Source organism: Papio anubis, chromosome 11 (assembly GCF_008728515.1).
Source record: "Papio anubis isolate 15944 chromosome 11, Panubis1.0, whole genome shotgun sequence".
Classification (NCBI taxonomy): Eukaryota; Metazoa; Chordata; class Mammalia; order Primates; family Cercopithecidae; genus Papio; species Papio anubis.
Genome location: NC_044986.1, coordinates 68,176,304 through 68,198,266, shown reverse-complemented (window position 1 = coordinate 68,198,266; position 21,963 = coordinate 68,176,304). Strand labels below are relative to the sequence as shown.

The window sequence follows — 21,963 nt, the reverse complement described above, 5'->3', positions numbered from 1 at the left end:
GCCTCCATAAAGGGGACCCCAACACCCCCATTTTGCAAACAGCAGACGGGGCTCTTAGGTACTCCAGGCATAATTTAAAACAGGCCAAGTCATTTCACAGATGGACATAGAAGACCAGCATTCCTTGCGTTTTTACAATGCTTCTCTCAACAGTTTGAAAAGGGAGATTTTTTTTTTTTTTTCTTTGAGACGGAGTCTTGCTCCATCGCCCAGACTGAAATGCAGTGGTGCAATCTCGGCTCACTGCAATATCCACTTCCTGGTTTCAAGCGATCCTTCCACCTTAGCCTCCCAAATAGCTGGGATTACAGCAAGAGCCACCACGCCTGGTTAATTTTTGTATTTTTAATAGAGACAAGGTTTTACCATGTTGCCCAGGCTGGTCTCAAACTCTTGACCTCAAGTGATCCTCCCGCCTCAGCCTCCCAAAGTGCTTGGATTACAGGTGTGAGCCACCACACCCAGCCTGGGGGAGAGATGATTTTCTCCCTGTTTTATTTTTCTGGATGGGGAAACTGAGGAATAGAGCAGTTGAATCACTTGTTCCAGGCCAGGCCTGTTGCTGAACAGGCTGAGACAAATTTCACATGGGAGGTGGTTCTCCTCTTCTATTCCCTCTTCCTGCCCCCACCATGCCAGAGAGTGCCAGGGGTAGCTGCTTCCAAGTGACCCTGGTTGGGGCATGGGCACTGGTTTTGGGCCTCTTGGCCACTCTCTGGTCACAGGGTGGGTTGGGAGTACAGAAGAGGGCAGAGGGCTGTGAGCCCTCCTGCAGGCTCCCTGCTGGGCGATTTTGTAGAATCTCACCACTTTCCCCTCATTTATTTCCCATTTCACGCCCGTCATTTTTCTCCTGGCCTGACGGGGAATAATTCTCTGCTTCTCCCCTCTCCTTTATTTTGCTGGAGGGCTCTGAAAGGCTCTAAATCAATGCCCATCAGCCAGGTCCTTGAAGGCAGCTGCAGGAGCCAGAAAGGAGAGTGGGACCAAAATCTCCCTTGCAGACAGAGATGGCCACTCTGCCAGCGCACGCCTGTGCAGGTGGACCTCCTCAGTGCCTGCATGCCAGGCCACACCCGGTGCATGCAGATGCACACACTGCACCAACTCCAAATGCACCCAAATGAAGCCACATGTGGGAAGACACTTGTCTGCATGCAAGCTCTGAAAATCACTGGGGTTGCCTTGTGCCTCCGACTCCAGGGGCTGTGGCCCATGCCATGCCTAGAGCGGGCTCTTGAGAGAGTCTTGGGCCACACACCCTAGTCTCCCTCCGACAAGGAAGACCCAGCCACCGCCTGGCTGAGCTGGGGGGTTGGGGGAAGGAAAGGTAAGGTATTCACCAGCTGAGTCAGTCCTCAACAACACATATTTTGAAATATTTTGAACACCTACAATGTGCCTGGAACTGTGCTAGGCAGTGTGGTTTGACAGTGAACGAGATAGGTGCGAGTCCATCAAAGGAAGCAGATGATGGTAATGATACTGATGATAATGACAGCTACTATTTACTGACCACTCCCCATGTGCCAGTGCTTCCTATATCTCGGCTCAGTAAGCGCTGATCACAGCTCTATCAGGTGGGGACTCTTACTAGCCCTATTTTTTAGATGAGAATAACTGGAGCACAGAGAGGTTAAGCAACTTGCCCAAGGTCACACAGCTGGTAAGTGGTGTAGCTGGGGTGAGAACTTGGGCATTTTGGTACCAGAGGCTGCCTGCTTAATCACTAAACCATGTGCCTCTTAATAAGCAAATAGCCTACCAAACAAATAAGCACAGATCGTGGGCCCAGCTCTGCAGGAAACAGAATTTGGAGAGGGGTCCGAGCTACTTTACACAGTAGTCAGGGAGGGCCTCTCTAAGACAGCTGATGTTTTAAGCTGGGACAGATGAAAGAGAATGAGCTGCCTATGGAAAGAGCAGGGGTCAGGGAGGAAAGGGCTTGTGCAAAAGCTCTGAGCTCGGGAAAGTTGAGTGGGTACAGGGAAAGGAAAGGCCTGTGTGTTGGTGATGGGTGATAGTTGTGGGCGTGGGTGTGTGGGAATGGTGGGGTGGGAGATGAGTCAGGTGATGGGCCAGCCCTTGTTCAAATATCACCTCCTCCTTCTGTCACCTGAACCTCGGTTAGCCGTTCCCTCTGTAGCCACCTCACCTCACACTTTGGCCACAGACCCTACCTCATCCTAGGCCACTGTGAGGCCCTAGAAGGCCCCAGGGGGTCCTCTCCAAGGTAATGAAGCATACCCATGTATATACATACGAATGCATATATATGTTTTATGGCTATACAATTTGAAAGAATTTTTATAACTTCCTTTTCAAAATATTTGGCTATGACAAACTTGACTAACGTTGAAGCTTCTTGATTTCTGATTTCCTGGCAATCATCATACGTAACTGGGAATTCCAGAAAATTCTGGAAAATTTTCAAGAATTCTAGAAAAATCTAACCTCCAATTTGTCCTCAAATGTAATGAAATTTTCACAAACACTAAATTTCATAGTTACTAAAACTGCCGTCTTTCATCTGATAGATGTTTCATATAACAAGTTTTAATTTTGATTTTGTCCTTTTCTCTTTGAACTTTCAAGCCATCACATTTATTTTTCAGGTCTCAAATACTACCCTGGGGCACTGAAAAGCTCGAGCCTGTGCCCACCAGACGCCAGCGGTGGAATAGCCACACCCGCTCTGTACTACAGATTGGGATGACACGGCTGGCTCCTCAGGGGTGACAATGGGGTGGACCCTATGGGTTTTGTAGGTCTGGAAAGGACTCTGGCTTTTGCACAGGGTGAGATGGGAACCATTGGGGTTTGAACAGAAGAGTGACATGACACTCCCCAAAGGCAGGCAGGGCAGGAGCTTCCTTTTTTTTGTTTTTTTGTTTTTTTTTGAGACAGGGTCTCACTCTGTCACTCAGGCTGGAGTGCAGTGGTGTGATCTTGGCTCACTGCAGCCTCAATCTACCAGGCTCAAAAATCCTCTTGCCTTAGTCTCCTGAGTATCTGGGACCACAGGGATGCACCACCACATCTGGCTACTTAAAAATTTTTTTTTATAAACGGGAAGTGGGGGGTCTTACTATGTTGCCCATGCTGGTCTCGAACTCCTGGGCTCAAGCGAACTGCCTGCCTTGGCCTCCCAAAGTGTTGGGATTACAGGCATGAGCCACTGCACCCGGCTTGGTGTTGCTTCCTGTACCCTTAGCCAGACAAGCGTGGGGCCTGGCATGTAGTAGGCGTTCCCTGATGGCTTGTGGGTTTCCTGGAAAGTGAGGAGGCACTGCGCAGCAGGCCCCTGGTCCATTGTCATGCGTGTTCATGGCTCAGAAGGACTTGAGGAGGGCAGGAGACCTGGTGAAGGGTGTGGGGACCAGAGCTTGCAGATGCCCAAGGCTGTGTGCAGTCCTCACCTGGCACACCCACTCCTTGTCTGCTGGGTATACTGTTTGATAATGGCAATCCAGGCTGGTGTCCCATGCAGCCCCTTTCTCCCAGAGCAACCTTCCTCACCTGCCCCTCAGTTCCCTTTGGGAGGAATTTCCCAGAAACCTAAGGGAAAGGTGAGGGTTGACCAGAAGGTACTCAGAGGTGAGATCCAGCCCCAGCTCTTGGAATCCCTGGCTGGGGTGGGGAGGTTATCCTGGGGCAGTGCAGTGCCCACGAGGGGGCAGCAGAGAGCACCCACCAAAGAGCCTAGAGAGCTGTGTCAAAGGGCGAGGGTGATGGTTCCTAAACCTGGCCCTGGGCTGGAAGGAATTCCTCTACGGGACTTTGAAAAATCACAGATTCCAGATCCCTCACCTCTGCCCTACTCCATTGTGCCTATTCCAGTGCCAGAGCCATACCTGGCAGTGGCTCTGGATGGGAGAGGAGGTCAACCTGGAAAGAAGGACAAAGAGAGGGAGGGAAGGATTGGCCATCATGCCTATCTTCCTTTCCACATGTTCACTGACGGCTGTCAGCTGGTATGTGGATGCCCCCTCCCAGAGGAATAAGGACTGGGCCAGGTGGTTTCCAATCCCTTGTCTCCAAGTCAGACAGACCAGGGTTCGAGTCCCGACTGCACCCCTTACAAGCTCTGGGACCTTGGGCAAGCCTTCAAGCTCTAAGTCTGTCTCCTCCACAGTACAGAGGCAGCGGAATCCCTCTGCCATGTGAGATTATGGTGAGGAGGAGAGAGTTCCTGAGAAGCCGTCAGGTGAAGCTCAGGGCACATCCCAGCTGTTCAGTCAATGGCGCTACTGTGAGTTGTCAGGATTCAGGTCCCCCACAGGGCTGGGTGGGTGGCCGTGGGGCTGTTCCTGTGGGGACAAGCCTCCCCAAGTGAGGCCGTGTGGTGTACAGGGTGTGGGGGAGAAGGCTGAAAAACGTGGATCTCCCAGCAGAGAAGATGGTATGGGACTGGGACCTGGGCTTCCTCAGTGTCCCCAGGATTCTGGTCTCCCCGTGGATGCCCTGGCTTTGGCTGTGTCTCCCCTCTGCACCCTGAGTTGTGCACATTCCTGCGCATGAGCACACAACACACACAGGAGCCTGTGCAAACCTGGCAAACCTGTGCCAGAAAAATCCTGAGGTGAACAAAATCCTTGCTGGGCAGCCCTGGGGGCCAGCCTGTGGGGGAGCTGCAGGGCACAGCAGTGAAAGAGAGGTGCTGGGGTGGAGCTGGGGCTTGTGCAGTGTAGGGGTGGGAGCTCTCCAGAGCAGGTAGCCAGAGTCCTGGGCTCTAAGGGCACGTGTGACTCGCAAGAGGAACCGGCCAGAGCTCCCCTGCCACTGTCTCTGGGCTGCCTGAAGCTCCCTGTGACAAAGCCTGAGGCCTACTGACACTGGAGGCACCTTGATCTCTGACTGCCTTTCACCATGCAGGAGAACTGCTAGAACTCTATTGCAAGAGCCAGCTCAGAGGGACACAGAGTCCACAAACCCCATATGGGCAGGCCTCCTGGGATCGCGGTGGGAGGGGCACACAGCCCTGGGAAGGGCCGCCTAGCGGTTCTGCTGCTCTGCCACCACCTACCGTGGTCACGTCAGAGTCTGGGGGGGTCATCTCCACCAGGTTGATGTAGTAGGGTGCGTCCTTCCACGTGGGGTGGTTGTCGTTGATGTCCAGGAGGGTGATGTTTACCTGTGAAACCACAAGGGGCACTGGGAGATGCACCCAGCTGAGATGGGCCGGGGCAGGGCGTGCCAGGGGAAACATGCTCAGATGCCCACGGGCAATCTTGGCATTCATTCCGCCAGCTCCACCAACTTTGGAAGCCTTGGGCAGGGCCTGGGCTTTGGAGGACAGGAAGGAGCCAGGCCCCTTCAGGAGAGAGAGTTCCAGTGTTGTCCCATCAGGAGGCAGTGGAATGGATGTGATGACCCCTGAAATCCTTGCTGTGATCTGGGACTTCTCCCATCCCCGCCTCCAGTCTTGGCTGAAGGTGACTGACAGGGTGGGGGATCTAATAGGATCCCTTGAGCTTCCCCATCTCAGCTATAAGCCAAGCAATTTCTTTGCTCACCTGCCACCAGGTACATTATTTATAGGGTTGATTCCTATTAGCAGGGACCTCCCTTGACAGAGTAGGGCATTGGGGATTTTCACACCAAATCCCTGGCCACGCGATACCATCTCCAGCCTCTCTGGCTGGGTAAGGATGTGGTGGCTGCTGCAGGCTGGGTGAGGGCCACAGTTCTGAGGGTGAGCCAAAGAAACTGAATGGGGAACAAATCGGGGAGGTGGCTGGAGTGACTGTCAGCTGGTCCTCCCGCTTCCTCTCTCACAGAGCGCTTCTCACTTCCCCCTTCACTTCTGCAGCCGAGAGCTCATTCAAGGCCCCCACATTTCGTTCCTCTAGCTTTCTACTCTCCGGGGCACATCAGTCGGGGAAGAACAAGCCCCCAGGAACCCTCCAGGGCCCTGCTTCCTGCTCTGAGCTGCTCTTCCTCACAGGAATGCCTGCTTCTGCTCTGTTGGCAGGTGCCAAGCACGGAGAGGCCTATAGGGCTCATGCCTTCTGCCACCTGCCCTCCTGGATTTTTAGGGGCAGGAGAGAAAGTATTTCATTTTGCTCCTCCCAAGGGCCCCTACATTCCGGGTGGTGCTGCCTTTCTTCCCCACAGCTGCGGTGGCCCCGGGGACTGACCTCTGCCGCTGCTGAGTTCATTTTCGCCCCCTTGCTCACTCTCACAAAGCCTCACACTGGCTGAGGACACGGCGGTCCAGAGGTACAAGTGGGGAGCAGCAGCCTGGCTGGTGAGGGGAACTGGGGCATGGGAGGGGAGCACACTCACGGTGGCGATGCCAGTTTTCTGGTTGTGGCCCACACCCCCGTCCACTGCGCGAACAATCAGGATGTATTCAGACTTGGTCTCTCGGTCAAGCAGAGACGTGGTGGTGATTTCCCCTGCCAGAGAGAGAAGTGGGTGCGTGAGAGGCCTTGGGTGGGCTAGGGAGACAGTGAGGGAAGGAGAGAGAGTGAGAACGTGCATGAGAAATGTTAGCAGACTACCATGATCTGGCAGCCTGGATGTGTTCCTGAGATGGTGCTTATCACAGTGGGAAACAGGAGAGCTCCCATGCCTTGGGAGCCAGCTCCCCAGAGCTGGGCAATGTAACCCCACAGGGAGGAAATATTTGCAGATGTGGGAAAATCTAGACGGATTCTCAGGGTAGGGGCTGGAGAACAGGGCAGGAGGGCCATTAGGCCTTGAGCTCAGTCACAGATCACCTCTTGTATAGACTTTTGACATTATCTCACTGGCTTTATCACCTGGAGCTAGGTACTTCAATCCTCTGTACCTCAGTTTCCTCATAGGGTCCAAAGGGAACCATAATAGGACCTACCTCATAGGGCTATCATGGGGTTAATTTAATTAAGATCATGGAAATCTTAGAACAGTGCCAGGCGCTGTTTATTTATATAGTCACAGAAATACAATGACAGGAAAGAAAAACACCAGGTGTTCACACGCGTTCTAACTTATGACTCATTACTGGACAGTTCAACCTATCCAGCCTTATCGTGCATTGATAATTAATAGTTATAAAACAATTTCCTAATTACATTGTGAACAGCATAATTACATGGCCTCGAATTTTTTTAGCATGCTAAATCTGAACAATTAAACAAAATTTTTTGTTCACCTGTATTTGGTCTTTCTTTGTATTTTGGTGTAACTGAAATTTGGTGTGCTGGTAAATGTTTGACAACTGGCTCCCAAAATTTAAAAAAAAAAAAGGCATTTTCCAACTTCCTTGGTGTAAATAGCCCCAGCAGGGCCCATTTTAAGCTACCAACTTGATGGTATTGAATATGGAGTTCACAGCTGAGAGCCTCGCTAGCTCTTGGGAGCAGGGTGAGCCAGTCCCAGCAGACTTCAGCAGTCACTGCAGCCAGGCCATTCACCAGCTCGCATCAGCCATGGGAGAGCGCCCACGTGGTGAGGATGTGAGACGTGGATTTGAATTCTGATTATGGACCTTCCCAGATGCTTGGCCTTGGAAAATTTTAAATGTTTGAAGCTTCAGTTTTCTCATCTATAAAATGGAGATTAGTGTGACTTCCACGCAGAGCTGTTGTGAGGTTAAAGTAATTCTAGGTGAGGCTCCCAACACTCAGAAAATGACTGTTTCCTTCCACCGGACTGTGAGCTTTCCCCATGGGCAGGGCCTGTGTGCTATCCATCTTTTTATCCCCATTGCCTGAGCTGTGTGACCTGGGGCAAGTCGCTTAACTTCTCTGTGCTTGGTTCTTTCCACCATGAAACAAGGCAGCTGGGCCAGATTGCCTTTAGGACTGCTTCTACCCTGACAGTTCCCTCCGTGGCATGCTGGCTTGCCCACTGGTCTGTGCAGGGCTGAGCAGGGAGCTGGGAGTGGGTGACAGGGCAGCTTAGGTGCTAAGGCCAGGAATGGAAGACTCACAAAGGTCTGCCCAACAAGCCACATTCTCTGCCAGGGTGGTGTCGATTAATTGGCAGGGCGAGGAAGAAATTAATCTAAAAAGTTTTAAACATGAACTTGTCGGCATGATAGATAGCCTCTCCTGTCTGGGAAATTAGATCCAATTAAGGCCACCTCTGTGGAGCAGGCCTGGCTAATTTGACCGAGGAGCTCAGAGGAAAATGCTTACACCTTTGGAGCCAAAGTCTTGTTAAGGCAGCAAGAAAAAGTCTGTGTCATTAAAGGCCCCAGGTGGAGCTGGAGCCCTGACTGGGGAGGCAAGGGCAGGGGTGGCTGAAAGGTCAGGGAGCTACTCATATAATGGAAACTTTAATGTTTGGATTCTGGATTCAGAAGTTCATGCTCTGTGAGTCCTCAGTCAGGTTACTTAACCTCCCCAGTGGCTCAGCTTCCTCATCTGGAAAATGGGGATAAGGCTAGTACCTGCCTCACAGGTGAGGAGGGCAGAATGAGATGCTGCAGCTCAGAGCCCTGGGAACAGTGCTGGGCATGTGGTTCATACTCATTCATGACATTACTCTGAGACCCCTGGGTATGAGGGCTCACTGTGGGGGACACTCCTGAGAGCAGAGAGGAAGGCCCCCACTTTCTCAGAGATAGAAAAACAGGCTCACAGTGGCCCTGGGTCCCCTTCCTCAGTCTTTGTACCCATCAGAACCGGCCATCTGCTCCCCAAGCCTCCAGGAAAAGGGTACAAAAAAGGGATTGAAGGCTGACTTCCACCGCGGAGGGATGGATAGCAGGAAGAGCTAATGCCCTGCTGGGTCACTGACCACCTGCAGCAGGGATGGCCAGTGTCCACCAAAGATCCCTGCTTCCTTTCCAGGGGATAATTATTACTTGGATGTGACTGCCAGGCAGGGCCTGGCCCATAACCTCCTCCTAGTCCAATAATCCATGCTCTCTTTTACCTTCAGCAGTGATCTTGGAGCCACAACATGGAAGGGGCCTGGGCCCCAGAATCATCATGTGGAAGGCTGTCACTCAACATCTGCCTGGGTTGACTATATGAATTAGAATTTCTATTGTCTCAAGCCACTGAGATAGGGTGTAGCTGTTTAGCATCAACAGTTCCTTTAACTCATACAGAAATAGGTATTGGAAGTGGGGTGCCTTGCATGCCCACTGAGCTGACTGGGAACATCATGAGGTCAGGGCCATGTCTTATTCCTTCCTGTACCCCAGCACCTGGCACAGCACCTGGCTCAGAGCAGCCCCCACCCCAATTTCTGAATGAACATATGAACGAATGTACAGAGGTCCCCAATTCTTCCCCAGGCCTGGCTGAAAAGCTTGGGTCTCTTGCTGCTTCTTTCTGCCCACTTTTTCTCCCAGCTTCAAGGAAGAGAGAAAACTGAGGAATGTACATGGAGAGATGAAGAAGAAAGAAGAGAGTTACATCCAGGGGATGGTGGAGTCAGGGGATGGGAGCTTGGGGGCAGGGGGCTCACAGGTGAATAAATAAAAGAGAACAATGATAGTAATATTTTTAGCACTTATTGTGTGCCAGGGACTATTCAAAGTGTGTTCCCTGTTATACATCATGTAATCCACACAGCAGCCCTAACATGATCTTCCTCATCTTACAGCTGGGGAAACTGAGGCACACATCTGTGTAAGAAGAGGAGCCAGGCTTTAAGAATGAGGTCAGGAGCTGAGGGAGGGGGACACTGAGGCTTTAATAAAGGTGTTCCTGAAAAAGGATGTGTTAACCAGCTGTTTGTAAGATGGAACACATTTAAAACATAATACAACTCTTCACCCTTGAAAGACATCCTTCCCTGGATCAATTCACGTTGTGATTTTTTTGGGTAAGATCAGTAATCACACTCAAATTAATATTTCAGGGATTACACTGGTGCTCAAAGTTGGCCTGCTCAAAACTGAAAGGAAGGAGACCTGGACCCAGAGGCTGGTTCTGGGGCCGGGTATGGACAGTCAGCCTCAGGGTGTGGAGGACCAGGGTGCTTGGGGTCGGGGGCTCACCTGAGCGGGCGTTGATCCGAAACTGGGCGGAGCCTTCCAAGGAGTAGATGATGGACTCCTGGCCGTACTCCCGAGAGCGGTCCAGGTCTGTGGCATTTAGGAACAGCACCGTGGCTCCTTCAGGGGGAAAAAGGTGGGGGCAGGGGGTGCTGCTCACCCTGGGCCCCTGAGCTCATGGCCCCAGCCCTGGGAGCAGCATTTGCGCTGGCCCAAGAGGAGGACATGGGACCCTCCCAGTGACCAGCTCTCAGGGAGGTGGGAGGCCTGCCTGGTGGGACACCCCAGGGATGAGGGCGGCTCAATCACCGTTGTTGGAGCCCAGATCGCTGGGCTGGGTGGGGATGAGGCTCCATGAGATGCTTAGGGATGGACTGGGCCCTCTGGTGTCTTCCTGTCTCCCCAGCCCCTGCCTGGCTGGACACCATATTAAATACACTCAGATTGGCCAGCTTTTACTTGGAGTCAAAAGACAGGAAGCTCCATACTAAATTATTCTATATTTACTATATTCAATTTTATTCTAGTTTTATCTCATTCACAGGGGAATTTATAAGGGTTTTTATTTTCTCCTTAAGGTTCAGTTAAGGCCTTCACCTTTATTTCCAGTTCCGTGAAATCCTGACTCAAGGGATCAGCTTTTCCAGCCACTCTGTCCAGACCCTGAGAGCAGCTTGTCCTGCAGCTGTGCCCACCAGGGCTGCTGGCTCCAGCCTCTCCCACCACCCAACTACCAGCTCTGGCCAAGTGGCGAGGAGGTCTGGTACACAGGCTCCTGGAATCTTCACACCCAGACTGGAACCCGCAGGGCCTCTGCAGGCGCCTTCACCTGCCTGCACATCATTTCCTCCCCTGGGACCAGGTCTAAAGACACCATCTAACTTGTGGGTTTGCTGCTGGGATCCTGAGGGATAAAGCATGGAGGCCACAGGCTGAGCCCCACAGGGAGTTCCACTGGGCTGCAGGGCTGGTGGTGACCATCCAGCAGATGAATCAGCAGTCCCGAGGGGCAAGGGGCCAGGCAGGTCATTGTGGCCCTGTGGTCCTGGGTCCTCAAATAAGACTCTCAGGTCTGCCTTGAGCAGGAGGACAGGCACATGAGCCCTAACATACCCCTGAAGACAATTAAGTGCCATAGTGAAGGCCTCTCCTTGACAGAGTCCCCAGGGATGGCGGAGAGTGCTGGGGGTGGCTCTTTAGCAGTGACATTCTCCAGGTGATGTCTGACTAGGACAGGAAGGGTAGGCTGGGTACAGCCCAGCACCCACTCAGCTCATTGTCAGCTGCCAGAGTGGTACCCAGAGGTTCTCTTTAGAAGGGCTTGTGTCAGGGAAGACTAGTTCTGACTCCACCATCCCTGGCTCCACCATCCCTGACTCCACCACCCCTGACTTCACCATCACTGGCTCCACCACCACAGGCTCCACCATCCCTGGCTCCACCATCCCCTGACTCCACCATCCCTGACTACGCCATCCGCTGAATCCGCCGCCACGCGAGATCACCGTCCCTGAATCCACCGTCCCTGATCACCGTAGCGCAATCACCGCCTGACCCCGCCGTCCACTTGAATCACCTGCAGATCCACGTCCACCGTCACTGCCCCACCGATCCACCGGCCTGTTACATCCAGCAGACTCCGCCGCCACCAGATCCGCCGTCCTGAATCACCATCCTGACTACGCCCAGAATCCGCCGAGAATCGCCGCGCGGATCCGCGTCTCGATCACGCACGTTACGCCGTCAGCAGAATCACTTGCCGCGGATCCGCCGTCCTGAATGCCGTCCCTGATCACGGAGTCCTGATCCGCCTGCCGCCTAATCCGCCGTCCGCAGTCCTGCATCACCGTCCGATCCGCCGCCTGAATCCATAATCCTGATCCGCCGTCCTGATCGCGAAATTCGCGATCCGCCGCCGGTGAACCGCTGTTCGCGATCGCGTCCTGATCGCCAGTCCGCGATCCGGCGTCTCTGTCAGCAATCACCAGAATCACTTACGCCGGTGGGCCGCGCCATCTTCGATCCGCGCCGTCCACCAGACTCACCCGTAGTCATATCTGAACTCCTGCGCCCTGGCTCCACCATCCCTGACTCCACCATCCCTGGCTCTACCATCCCTGACTCCAGTGTCTCTAACTCCAGTGTCCCTGACTCCACCATCCATGACTCCAGCATCTCTGACTCTATTGTCCTTGACTCCAACCTTCCCATCTCCTTCAGCCACTGCAGCAGTTCCTGACATGGGTGTTTTCCTTGCTGGGATCATTTGCTCTGAGGGTAAGGGTGAAGCTGCCAGCCTGCCCTGAGGGCAGAACAGATCCCTTGGAACCTGAGTGTAGAGCTGGTGGTGCTGGGTCTGCAAGCTGAGCCCTGCAACCTGAGCCTGGCCCAGAGATTAGCCTGTCAATCGCATCCTCACATAGGAACACATGCCATGCTGTAAGGCCACTTCTCTGAAATCATGGCCCCTGGGACCTGCCTCTCAGTACTGTAGTCTCAGAGCCCTCTGCACACTTGGGACTGTTAGTCAAGATTGCTTAATTAATCATGGATCATTATTCTTTCTCCACTAGACTATAGTTAAAGGAGAGCAGGAACCAAGTGCCCAGCACAGCACCTGCACATAGTAGGTGCTCTGTAACTAGCTGTTAGCTGGCAGGTAACTAGATGTCTCCAAAGGCTCCCCGATTTGTCAAGGAGCTTGGCTGGGGAAAGAGAAGGCCATGGACCTCTCAGAATTTGTGTGCAGAGCCGGAGTCTGCACATCCTGGGTGCCGTGACTGCTGGCTGCCTACCTTCATGTGCCCCCCACCCCCCGACCTGAGCCTGTACCTGCCATGATGTTCTCCACCACGGAGACGAAGTAGGCGGGCTTGCTGAAGGTGGGAGGGTTGTCATTCTCATCCTGGAAGGAAAACAGACAGGTTGCAGGAGCCAGGGAGGCAGGTGGCTGGCCGGATGTCTAAGGTGGGCACCAAGGAGTTAGGCTAGGCCAGGCTGGCACTAAAGAGCTCTGGCCTCTCCGTATAACCAGAGCCAGGTGAGGTGTCACAGGCAGTCAGGTAACCCTCTGGCAGGCTACAGTTCTAGGAGGTAGGACCAGCCCTGGGGAAACATGCAGGCCTCAGGAAGGGATGGGGAGGCCCAGGGAGAGGGAGTGTGCCGGCAGCAGCTGGGACTGCCAACAGCTGCCAGGTCCCCAGCCTCCCCGCTGGTCCTCCAGCTGAGCCCCAAGCTCACTCCAGCACTCACACCCCCAGCTCCCATGCTGAGAATGCCCACTTGGACCCCTGTGTAGGTCCACCAGGATGATGACAAAAGCTTCTAGGACTCTCCCCAAAGATACTGAAGTATGCAGGGGCAGGTCAGGGTCAGGGGGTTCCCAGAGCCCAAACTCTGGCCCTGGGCTGGCTGCTGGCAGGTATAGCTAGACTCCTCCTTGCACACAAGAACAACGGCTCTTCCAGCCCCTGGGCCACCCCTGGCCCAGAGCCCCACCCCTGTCAGTTCTAAAGCAATAGCTCTTCTAGCCCAGCCTTCGCCAGTGGCCAGAGGATGGTGTTTGGCTGAGGGGCTGAGCCTGGCAAGGTGGGGTGGGTAGCTTCTGCCTCCTCCTACGCATCCCCCAACTCCTCCACACCGCGGCCCTTCCTCTTCAATGAGAAGAGGCTTTCCTGCCCTTTAATACTCTTATCCTCACTGGACAAGAATTGCAATCCCTTAACAAGAATTCCTCCCTGCTTACTTCTTGGAGGAAGTCTCCCCAGCCCACTTGACTCATGACCATCTCCCCTTTCCCAAGAGTCCAGTGCAGAGCTCAGGAGTCAGGCTGAGTCCCGGCACTGCTGGCCAGTCTTTATGCTACAGTCTTCGGCAGTTCCTGTTTGTTTGCTAGTGCAAATAGGAGTTCCATGACAGGGCCTGGCTTCTCGTGGAACTGCGAGCTCTTAGAGGGAAAGGATCCTGTACGAAGCCCCCTTTGCTGGAGTCTCTGCTGATGGAGCAGCCATGAAAGATGGGGGCATGCTATCTGGCTGCACACCCCTTGGGACATCCGAGAATCTCAGCCTGCTAAGATTGTGGGTGCCCAGAAAGGAGTGATCCTCTCTTTCTCCAATCTGTCCCTTGGCTCTGGATGGCACCCTGGCTCACGCTGACCTGCCCCTCTCCCCAGATACCCAGTAGTCTCAGGATTCCCCTGATGTCCAATGCCCCAGCTGCATGCCTGGGCATCTTCCCCGTCCCTGGTGCGGGTGCGAGTGCCCCATATACTTATACATCTAAGCTTCTGCCTGGCTGCACGAAACGGTGCGGAGAATGTCAGTGACAGAGCATGAGGCAGAAACTTATTAGCGGTGATATTTCCCTGGATCTTGGCGCTGCATTTGCTATTAGTTCTAATTCAGCGGCTCGCTCTACAAAAGCTTATTGTCCCCTAATGGGAAATCTACAAACCGAGTTTGACTTCTTTATTAAAAACCAACAAGCAGTGGATGAAAAAGAATCACCTGGCCCCTCCGGCCCCTCCTCCTCCTGGAGCCCCGTGGTTTCCATCTGCCTCTCCCTCACCCCAACCTGTGCAGGAAATGCTGCCATCCACGACTTCATTGCTGCTGGGTTTTTAAATTCCAATTGGGAGAAAATCCTTTTTGTGGAGGGAGGAGGCCGCTTAGCCGAGTGACAGCTACTTAAAAGCCAGCCACGTGCAAAATCAGCCTGAAGGCGGTGACCTTTTCAAGTGTGGTCCTCAGACACAAGTGACTGTGCCATCCAGAGGCCCTGCTTGAGAGACAATGTTCACTCACAGCAAGGTGGCACCTGTCTTTGTTGCCAGACTCTCCGGCTGCCCCAGGGTTAGGGTGGACTCCAAAGGGAAGTGCAGGGCCCCTGCTGGTCCCTGGGATGCCTTTGAGGGAATTTGAAAATGGGGTCCCTTCTACTAGGCCACTGTGGTTTCCTGCCAGGGCACACCCTGGCTTGCCAAGTGCAAAGTGAGGCGGATTCTTACCCCCACCCACCTCCTCTGTGGTCTCAGGGAGGGAGGCTGCGGATCACACTTTTGTCTGCAGGGGCAAAAAGGGAGTTCAGTCCCTTCGCCTTCCTCTCCCTGCAGGCTCTGGTCCCTTTGAGGGGGGTTGAGGCACAACGAGATGCTCCGGTCCCTGCCTTAGCTGAGCTACAGGTTGGGACAGGTCTGGGGTTTGGGGCAGAGCTTGGGTTTCAAAATCTCAAGAGGGTGGGTCTCTGAAGGCCTTGCTCCTCAAAGTGTGGTCCCCTGACCAGAAGCATCCACATCACCTGGGAGCTGGGAGGACACACAGAATCCTAGCCCTGCCTCAGACCCACTAAATAGGAATCTGCCTTTTAATGAAATCCCCAGGGAATTCCAGGGCCCAGGGAACTTTGAGAAGCTCCGGTCTCAGTCACATGTGGATAGGGATGACCAAGGTTCCAGGCCTGTGGCTGTGGTGGAAAGAATATCAACATGGGAGTCATTCAGGTCAGGGTTTAAGTCCCAGCTCTGCCAATAAGGAAGAAAGGTGAAGAAAGAAAGGCACTGGTGACCCTGGGTCCTCCTGGAGCCTCAGCCTCCCCATCTGTAAAGTGGGACTGAAAGGGACTGGGTCATGTGAAGTGACCTGGCACATTGCTGGAGCTCAGCACAGTTTAATTTCCATTTGGCTACTTAGGTCTGTCCAGCCCCGGGCTAGCCAGAACACTTAACTTATTTCCCTAGACCTCCCTTACTCTTACCCTCTCCAGCATCCACTCCCCAAAGCCTGAACGGCTCCCTCTCTGCCTCAGCCCACTCACGGGAACTCCCATTTGCACTAGTGACAGGCTGGGGCACGGGTGTGGCTGCTGTTATGCATGGCTGTCTTATTGGCTGTAATGACAGCCAACATTCCAGGTGCCAGGTGCCACCTGCACAATCCCATTTCATCCTCACAAAAATATCATGAGGCAGATACCACGATTATCCCCATTTTGCAGATGAGGATGTTGTTTCAGAGACCCAGGTCACACAGCAAGAGGGTAGCAGAGCCAGGTTTCAGACCCATATGCCTCCACAGCCACACCCCTCTTTCCACTTGGTGTCTTCTTGGGGAGTGGAGCAGGATACACAGTCACCTTCTTGTCCTACTGGGGGCCCAGCACAGAATTCACTGTCTCCTTGTGCAGAGCAGCATCCTGGCTGGTTGAAAACGACAGGTGGGTTGGTCAGGGTTGTGAGGGTAGCTAGGATTAGAGGAGGCTTGGGGGCTGTGGTCAAGTCTGGGAAACTAAGGCCAGGTTTGGGTGATGTGGTCCGGGTCGGGCCATGGGGTAAAGAGTGCCAGCCATGGTCATGACTGCCAGGGGATGCATTCTTGTTCCCTACCCTCGGTGTTTCTAGGTGGGAGGTTACAGCTTTGAGTCAGGTGGGGGTTTTTTTGTTTTGTTTTTTCTTGAGATGGAGTTTTGCTCTTGTTGCCCAGGCTGCAGTGCAATGGTGCAATCTCGGCTCACTGCAACCTCTGCCTCCAGTGTTCAAATGATTCTCCTGCCTCAGCCTCCTGAGTAACTGGGATGACAGGCACCCGCCACCACACCCGTCTAACTTTTGTATTTTTAGTAGAGACGGAGTTTCACCATGTTGGCCGGGCTAGTCTTGAACTCCTGACCTTGTGATCACCTTGGCCTCGTAAAGTACTGGGATTACAGGCATGAGCCACAGAGCCTGGCCCAGGCCAGTTTTAAGGCTTCTGAAGATCTCCTGGTCCCTGTCCTCCTTCCCCTGACACTCCCTGAAGCCTGAGGTGCCAGGCATAAGGACTCCAGAAGCAAGGCCCCAACTCTCTGCCCTTCCCTTTGCTATCCTGGTTCTGCAGAGCCTCACTCTCCTGGCCACCCCTAAATTCTGCTCCCACGTGGCCATCTGGAAGGCTCCCCCGTCAGGCATCACACTGACTTTCCCATCATTCCAGCTCCATCCTATTCAGCAAGCAAATAGGGTCCCCGGCCCAGACAAGGGCCTTTCCACATGGGAGCTGGCCCTGGAGCTTCAGCCTCAGGTTGAGAAGAAAGAGCTTGTTAAGGCCCGGTGTGGGGCAGTGGCAGAGGCTGCTGGTGAAGCTGGCTGTGAGAGGAAGGCTCTCCAGCATGCCTGCTCCAGGGGCAGATTTTCCTGAGCTTATGTCAAATCACAGCGCATCTCCGAACCTGACAATCTGACCTAATCCTCCCGGAGCCGATAATGCACTAACTCTTCCATCAACACGCATTCACTGTCTCCCACAGCTGGGGAGGGGGGCAGGCAGTGCGTGCACAGGTGCGTGCGGGGAGGTCTCCATGCGGAGAGGCCCATTGGTCCCGCTGTCATACCACACTCTGCATCCTGGTGTGGCATGGGGCAAACGAACCAGCGTGGAGATGGATTCAGCAACTGATAATTTCAGACACAGAAAGCACTAAGGTGTGCTTGATATTCATGTCAGACAAACTGTGGCTTGGTTTCAGACCCCTTTAGATCTTCAGAGGAGTGGAAAAGGGAAGAAAAAAAAGAAGAGCAGGATAGGGAGAGAGGGAGAAGGGAGAAGATGACCTTCCAGTAATTCTCCCGTTCTTCACAGAACGCAGCCATAAATGAAGGAAGCCCACGACATTTCCTCCTCACTTGACTCCCAGCTCCTGGAAGGGCAAGGCCAGAGGCCCTGGGTACTTACAAATACCTCGATGGTGACAGGGACGGTGCTGTTGAGAGGGGGGCTTCCAGCATCCTTGGCCATGACTGTCAGATAAATCAGCCCATTGGATATCTGTTCATAATCCAGGGGGCGACTGACGCTGATCACTGAAATGACAGGAACAGGCCAGATCCCTCTGTAAGCAGACTTGAGATGCCCGTCCAGCCAGGGGTCCCCTTTGGGCAAAGAAGGTATGGCTGGCATGGCCCAGGCCAGCTCTGGCTTGTTTTCTGAACACCTGGAGCCTCACCATCTCGGCTGAGGTTTCCTGACTGCCTGAAGTGTGTTGGACCCTGTGCGGAGCCCATGAGGTGATAGCCGGTTTGGTGGTAATGTAAGCCCCACTTTTACAGATGAAGAAACCAAGTTCAGAGACGTTCAGTAACTTGCCCAAGGTCACACAGCTCTCAACTCAATAGAGTGGGGAGATGAGCTCCAGAACCCAGGCTCTTTCTTAGTAGGCACTCCTGCCTGCTTGTCTGTCTGTCTGTCTCACTCACTCATCCGGCACTTTATGGATTTCCCCTCATCAGTCTGGAAGCTGCTCGGAGGACAGGGTCATGCCTCAGGCCCTGTAGCCCTCCCTGTCACTACTCCTCTCTCCAGGTAAGCACAGAGTTCCCCAGTTGTTGCCCAGCATTGGGGATGCCAGGGAGGACCAGGCAGTGGGGTGCAGAAGGCAGGATCCTCCTCAGTCTCCTCTAGCCCTAGTTCTCTAATCTTCTTCCCTCCCTTCTCTTTTATTTATTTTTATTTATGAAGTTTTCTTTGCAGAAGCAGAGTCTGGCTGTGTTGCCTAGGCTGGTCTCGAACTTCTGCTTCAAGCAATCCTCCCGCCTTGGCCTCCCCAAGTGCTACGATTACAGGTGTGAGCCAACTGCCCCTGGCGTCTCTCTCTCTCTTCTCTTCCCTCCATTTCCTCCCCACTTTATGCTATGGGCTCTTCATGCCCATCCAGTCACCTACTCTGGGCACTGTTTAGACCGCATGGGGAGGTACTCAGGGTTGGGTGCTGCAGACCTTACCTTCAACAGAACTCTGTTTAGAGGTGGGTGAAGAACCCTAACGCCAAAGGCAGACCCAGGCTGAGAGGCAGGATTTGCAGGGAGCTAAGATACATGCCCCTGCCCTGAAATATCCCCACCACTGCACATGCCTGAAGTCCCTCCATTAGTACTCGTTTGTGCTAAGCCATTGATTCTCAACTGGGGAGGGAAGGCATATTGGCTTGGGAGTAGGGGGCATGGGAGGTCTTAGAAGGCATTACAACAATATTAAATTACACCTTTCTATTTGGAAAAGGGAAACAAGATTATTGCTTTAGTAATATAAAATCTAAGGGGGATTCTTCTACTTGAGAGGAGGATGAGGTATGGAGGCAGGCAGAAGCATGGAACTTTTAAGTTTTTGAAAGAGGGATGGGCCGGGCACGGTGGCTCACACCTGTAATTCCAGCACTTTGGGAGGCCGAGGCGGCCAGATGGCTTGAGGTCAGGAGTTCAAGACCAGCCTGGCCAGCATTAGCAAAATCCCATCTCTACTAAAAATACAAAAATTAGCTGGGTGTGGTGGCACGCCTATAATCCCAGCTACTTGGGAGGCTGAGGCAGGAGAATCATACGAACCCAGGAGGCAGAGGTGGAGGTTGCAATGAGCCGAGATAGAGCCACTGCACTCCAGCCTGGGTGACAGCGTAAAACGCTGTCAAAAAAAAAAAAAAAGAAAGAAAAGAAAGAAAGAAAGAAAGAAAGAAAGAAAGAAAGAAAGAAAGAAAGAAAGAAAGAAAGAAAGAAAGATGGATGTAGATTTCATAAATAATGCAATTTGTTTTTTTTGTTTTTTTTTTTTTTTTTTGAGACGGAGTCTCACTCTGTCACTAGGCTGGAGTGCAGTGGCGCGACCTGGGCTCACTGCAACCTCTGCCTACCAGATTCAAGTGATTCTCCTGCCTCAGCCTCCCAAGTAGCTGGGATTACAGGTGCACACCACCACGCCTGGCCGTTTTGTATTTTTAGTAGAGACAGGGTTTTGCCATGTTGGCCAGTCTGGTCTCGAACTCCTGACCTCAATTGATCTACTGGCCTCAGCCTCCCAAACTGCTGGGATTACAGGCCTGAGCCACCTCTCTGGTCAGAACTGCAATTTCTACAATGGCATTTCTCTGAACAAACTGTGGGGCAGTGGGAGGAGTGAGCACTGGACCTAGAGTCATTCAATGCACATCGATCCCTTCTGCCCTGGGGGCACCTAACGCTGGCTCCAGGAATCAGAGAAGCTTCCCAGAGGAGGAAGTGTTAAATGAGCACTTAAAGCTAGCCAGGGGCTACACACTGGACAGCCAAAGCGAGGCGGGACCAAGGGGCAAGGAGGTAGCGCTTTCCTGGCAAAAGGAACACACTTTGCAAAAACATGGGAGTGAACACCAGTAAGGGGAGACAAGTGTCAAAGTGTTCGAAGAGGCTGGACTCTGGTGGGGGAAGGGCTGCTGAGAGTTGAGGCTCGCAAGGCAACCAAGGGCCAGACCACACATGGATTTGGTGCCAAGCTCAGCAGCTTTGCTGGGTGAGCTCAGGCAAGTTGCTCCGTCGCTGGGCCTTAGCTGCCTCGTCTGAAAAACAAAGTAGTCTCTCTTGGGATCTTGGAGCTTGAAGTTGCTGCTGCTATTTCCTGCCAGGGCTCCAGGGATGGGGACCCACAGTAGGCAGCAGGGCATGGTACAGAGTGCCTGGCCCCACAGGGCCGCCCAAAGGGTAGGGAGCCTTGGCTAACGAGCTTCCATCCCACAGACCTGCCCGCAGCCTTGGTAAGAAACAGAGAGCCCCAGAGATTCTGTTACCATCACACTTCTGGCTCGATTGCAGGGCTGGCCATGGCCTGAGAACCAGAGAGAGATCCCGCTGATGAGAGACACAGATGTTGACCCTACGGAAGGGCGACTCAGGCCACATCCCGCTCCAGCCCCAGGTGCTCCGGGCAGCTTCCTGAGTAGCCCAGGGTGTCAGGGAGACACGGGGTGCCCGCCCCACCCGCACAAGGGAGGTGTGAGTACAGAGAGCCCCCCAGCCCTCCTCCTGGCTGGGCCCCGAGTCCTGCCCCACACCTACCTCCATAGCCCTCGTACAGGCTGATGTCGAAGTAGCTGCCAAAGGCAGACGCACTGACAATGCTGTAGGTGATCTGGTTGTTGGGAGGGGAATCTTCATCTGTTGCCTGGAAGGAAGAGGGCAGACAAGAGCTGTGAGCCTGCAGGAGGCTGAGGACCAGAAGAGGGTGGGCAGCTGGGAGGGAGGGGAAGCCTGGCCCTACTGACAGCTCCTTTATTGGGTGATCCAGCCCTGGGTCTTGTCCCGGCCCAGGAACCCGGGAGGCACCCCTTGTGCTTCAACTAGAGGCCGCACTCTGGCTTCCAGCAGACTCCCTGCCCCCCTCCATGTGCTGCGTGTGGAGGCAGCCTGGGGAATCTAGAGGGCAGGTAGGATGCCCAGGAAGAATGTGGAGGCCTGGCCTTCCCAGAGGCTGAGACACAATTACCTCCCACCCCCAACCCCAGCTGGAATACCCCCACCTGCAGACGCCTTCCCTGACTCCCGGACCCGGTTAGCGGCCTTGGGTCCCCTTACCCCACTGGTCCCCTTACGCCCAGTGGTAATTTCTTATCTAATTTCTGCCTCCCTCGCTTAGACTATCAGTTTCATGTGAGCAGGAACCTTGTTTCTTGATTGCTGCTGCATACCTACAGGCCAACCCAGTGTTTGGCCACAGTGGGTGTCTAATCCACGCATATTGCATGAAAGCAAGGAGAAAGGAAGGCACCTGGAGTGGGGCCAGGGATCCCTCTTCCCCTTGGCTGTCTTCTCTGGGCACTGAATTAATGAGCTTCTTTCCAGGTCATCCCTCACTCTAGAGCCTCCAGTGGTCCCCATCACTGGGGGTATATACCTGGAGCTGAGCACGGAGGGCGTGGCAGGACAGGGTTGTATGGGGGGCCATGGATAGGCTGGGCGGGCACATGGTCTGTTCTTCTAGGTATCCCCTGTGCCCACCCTTCCAGCCTTGCCTTCATCCCTGCCTGCTTCGAAAACAAGTTCCAAATGGAGGTTCTGGGTCCCATCCCTTTGGGTAGGCAGCATGGGAAGGGGGGACATTTAAAAGTCTCTGGTTAAAGGTCACTGAAGCCTAGTGGGGACTTGTTGCAGGAAGCACTTGGAGAATAGCATTCCAGGACTAGACCTGGCTCTGATACTCTACTAACTATGTCTTCGTGGGCAAGCGTCTCCCCTCCGGGTTCTCCTT

At 53.6% G+C, this 21,963-nt stretch overlaps 1 protein-coding gene across 10 annotated transcripts in view; it reads right to left on the bottom strand.

Annotated features, from left to right (window-relative positions):
• Positions 1-21,963, bottom strand: part of CDH23 (cadherin related 23) — a 419,373-nt gene that overhangs the window by 113,922 nt on the left and 283,488 nt on the right. For all 10 annotated transcript variants that reach the window (XM_021943382.2, XM_021943384.2, XM_031652259.1 and 7 more), the window contains 6 exons: positions 20,775-20,880; positions 17,650-17,777; positions 12,776-12,848; positions 9,947-10,063; positions 6,289-6,401; positions 5,027-5,134 (listed from right to left, as the gene is read on the bottom strand). In XM_021943382.2, the coding sequence (XP_021799074.2) occupies positions 5,027-5,134; positions 6,289-6,401; positions 9,947-10,063; positions 12,776-12,848; positions 17,650-17,777; positions 20,775-20,880 (645 nt within the window). The remainder of the gene's footprint in view (positions 1-5,026; positions 5,135-6,288; positions 6,402-9,946; positions 10,064-12,775; positions 12,849-17,649; positions 17,778-20,774; positions 20,881-21,963) is intronic.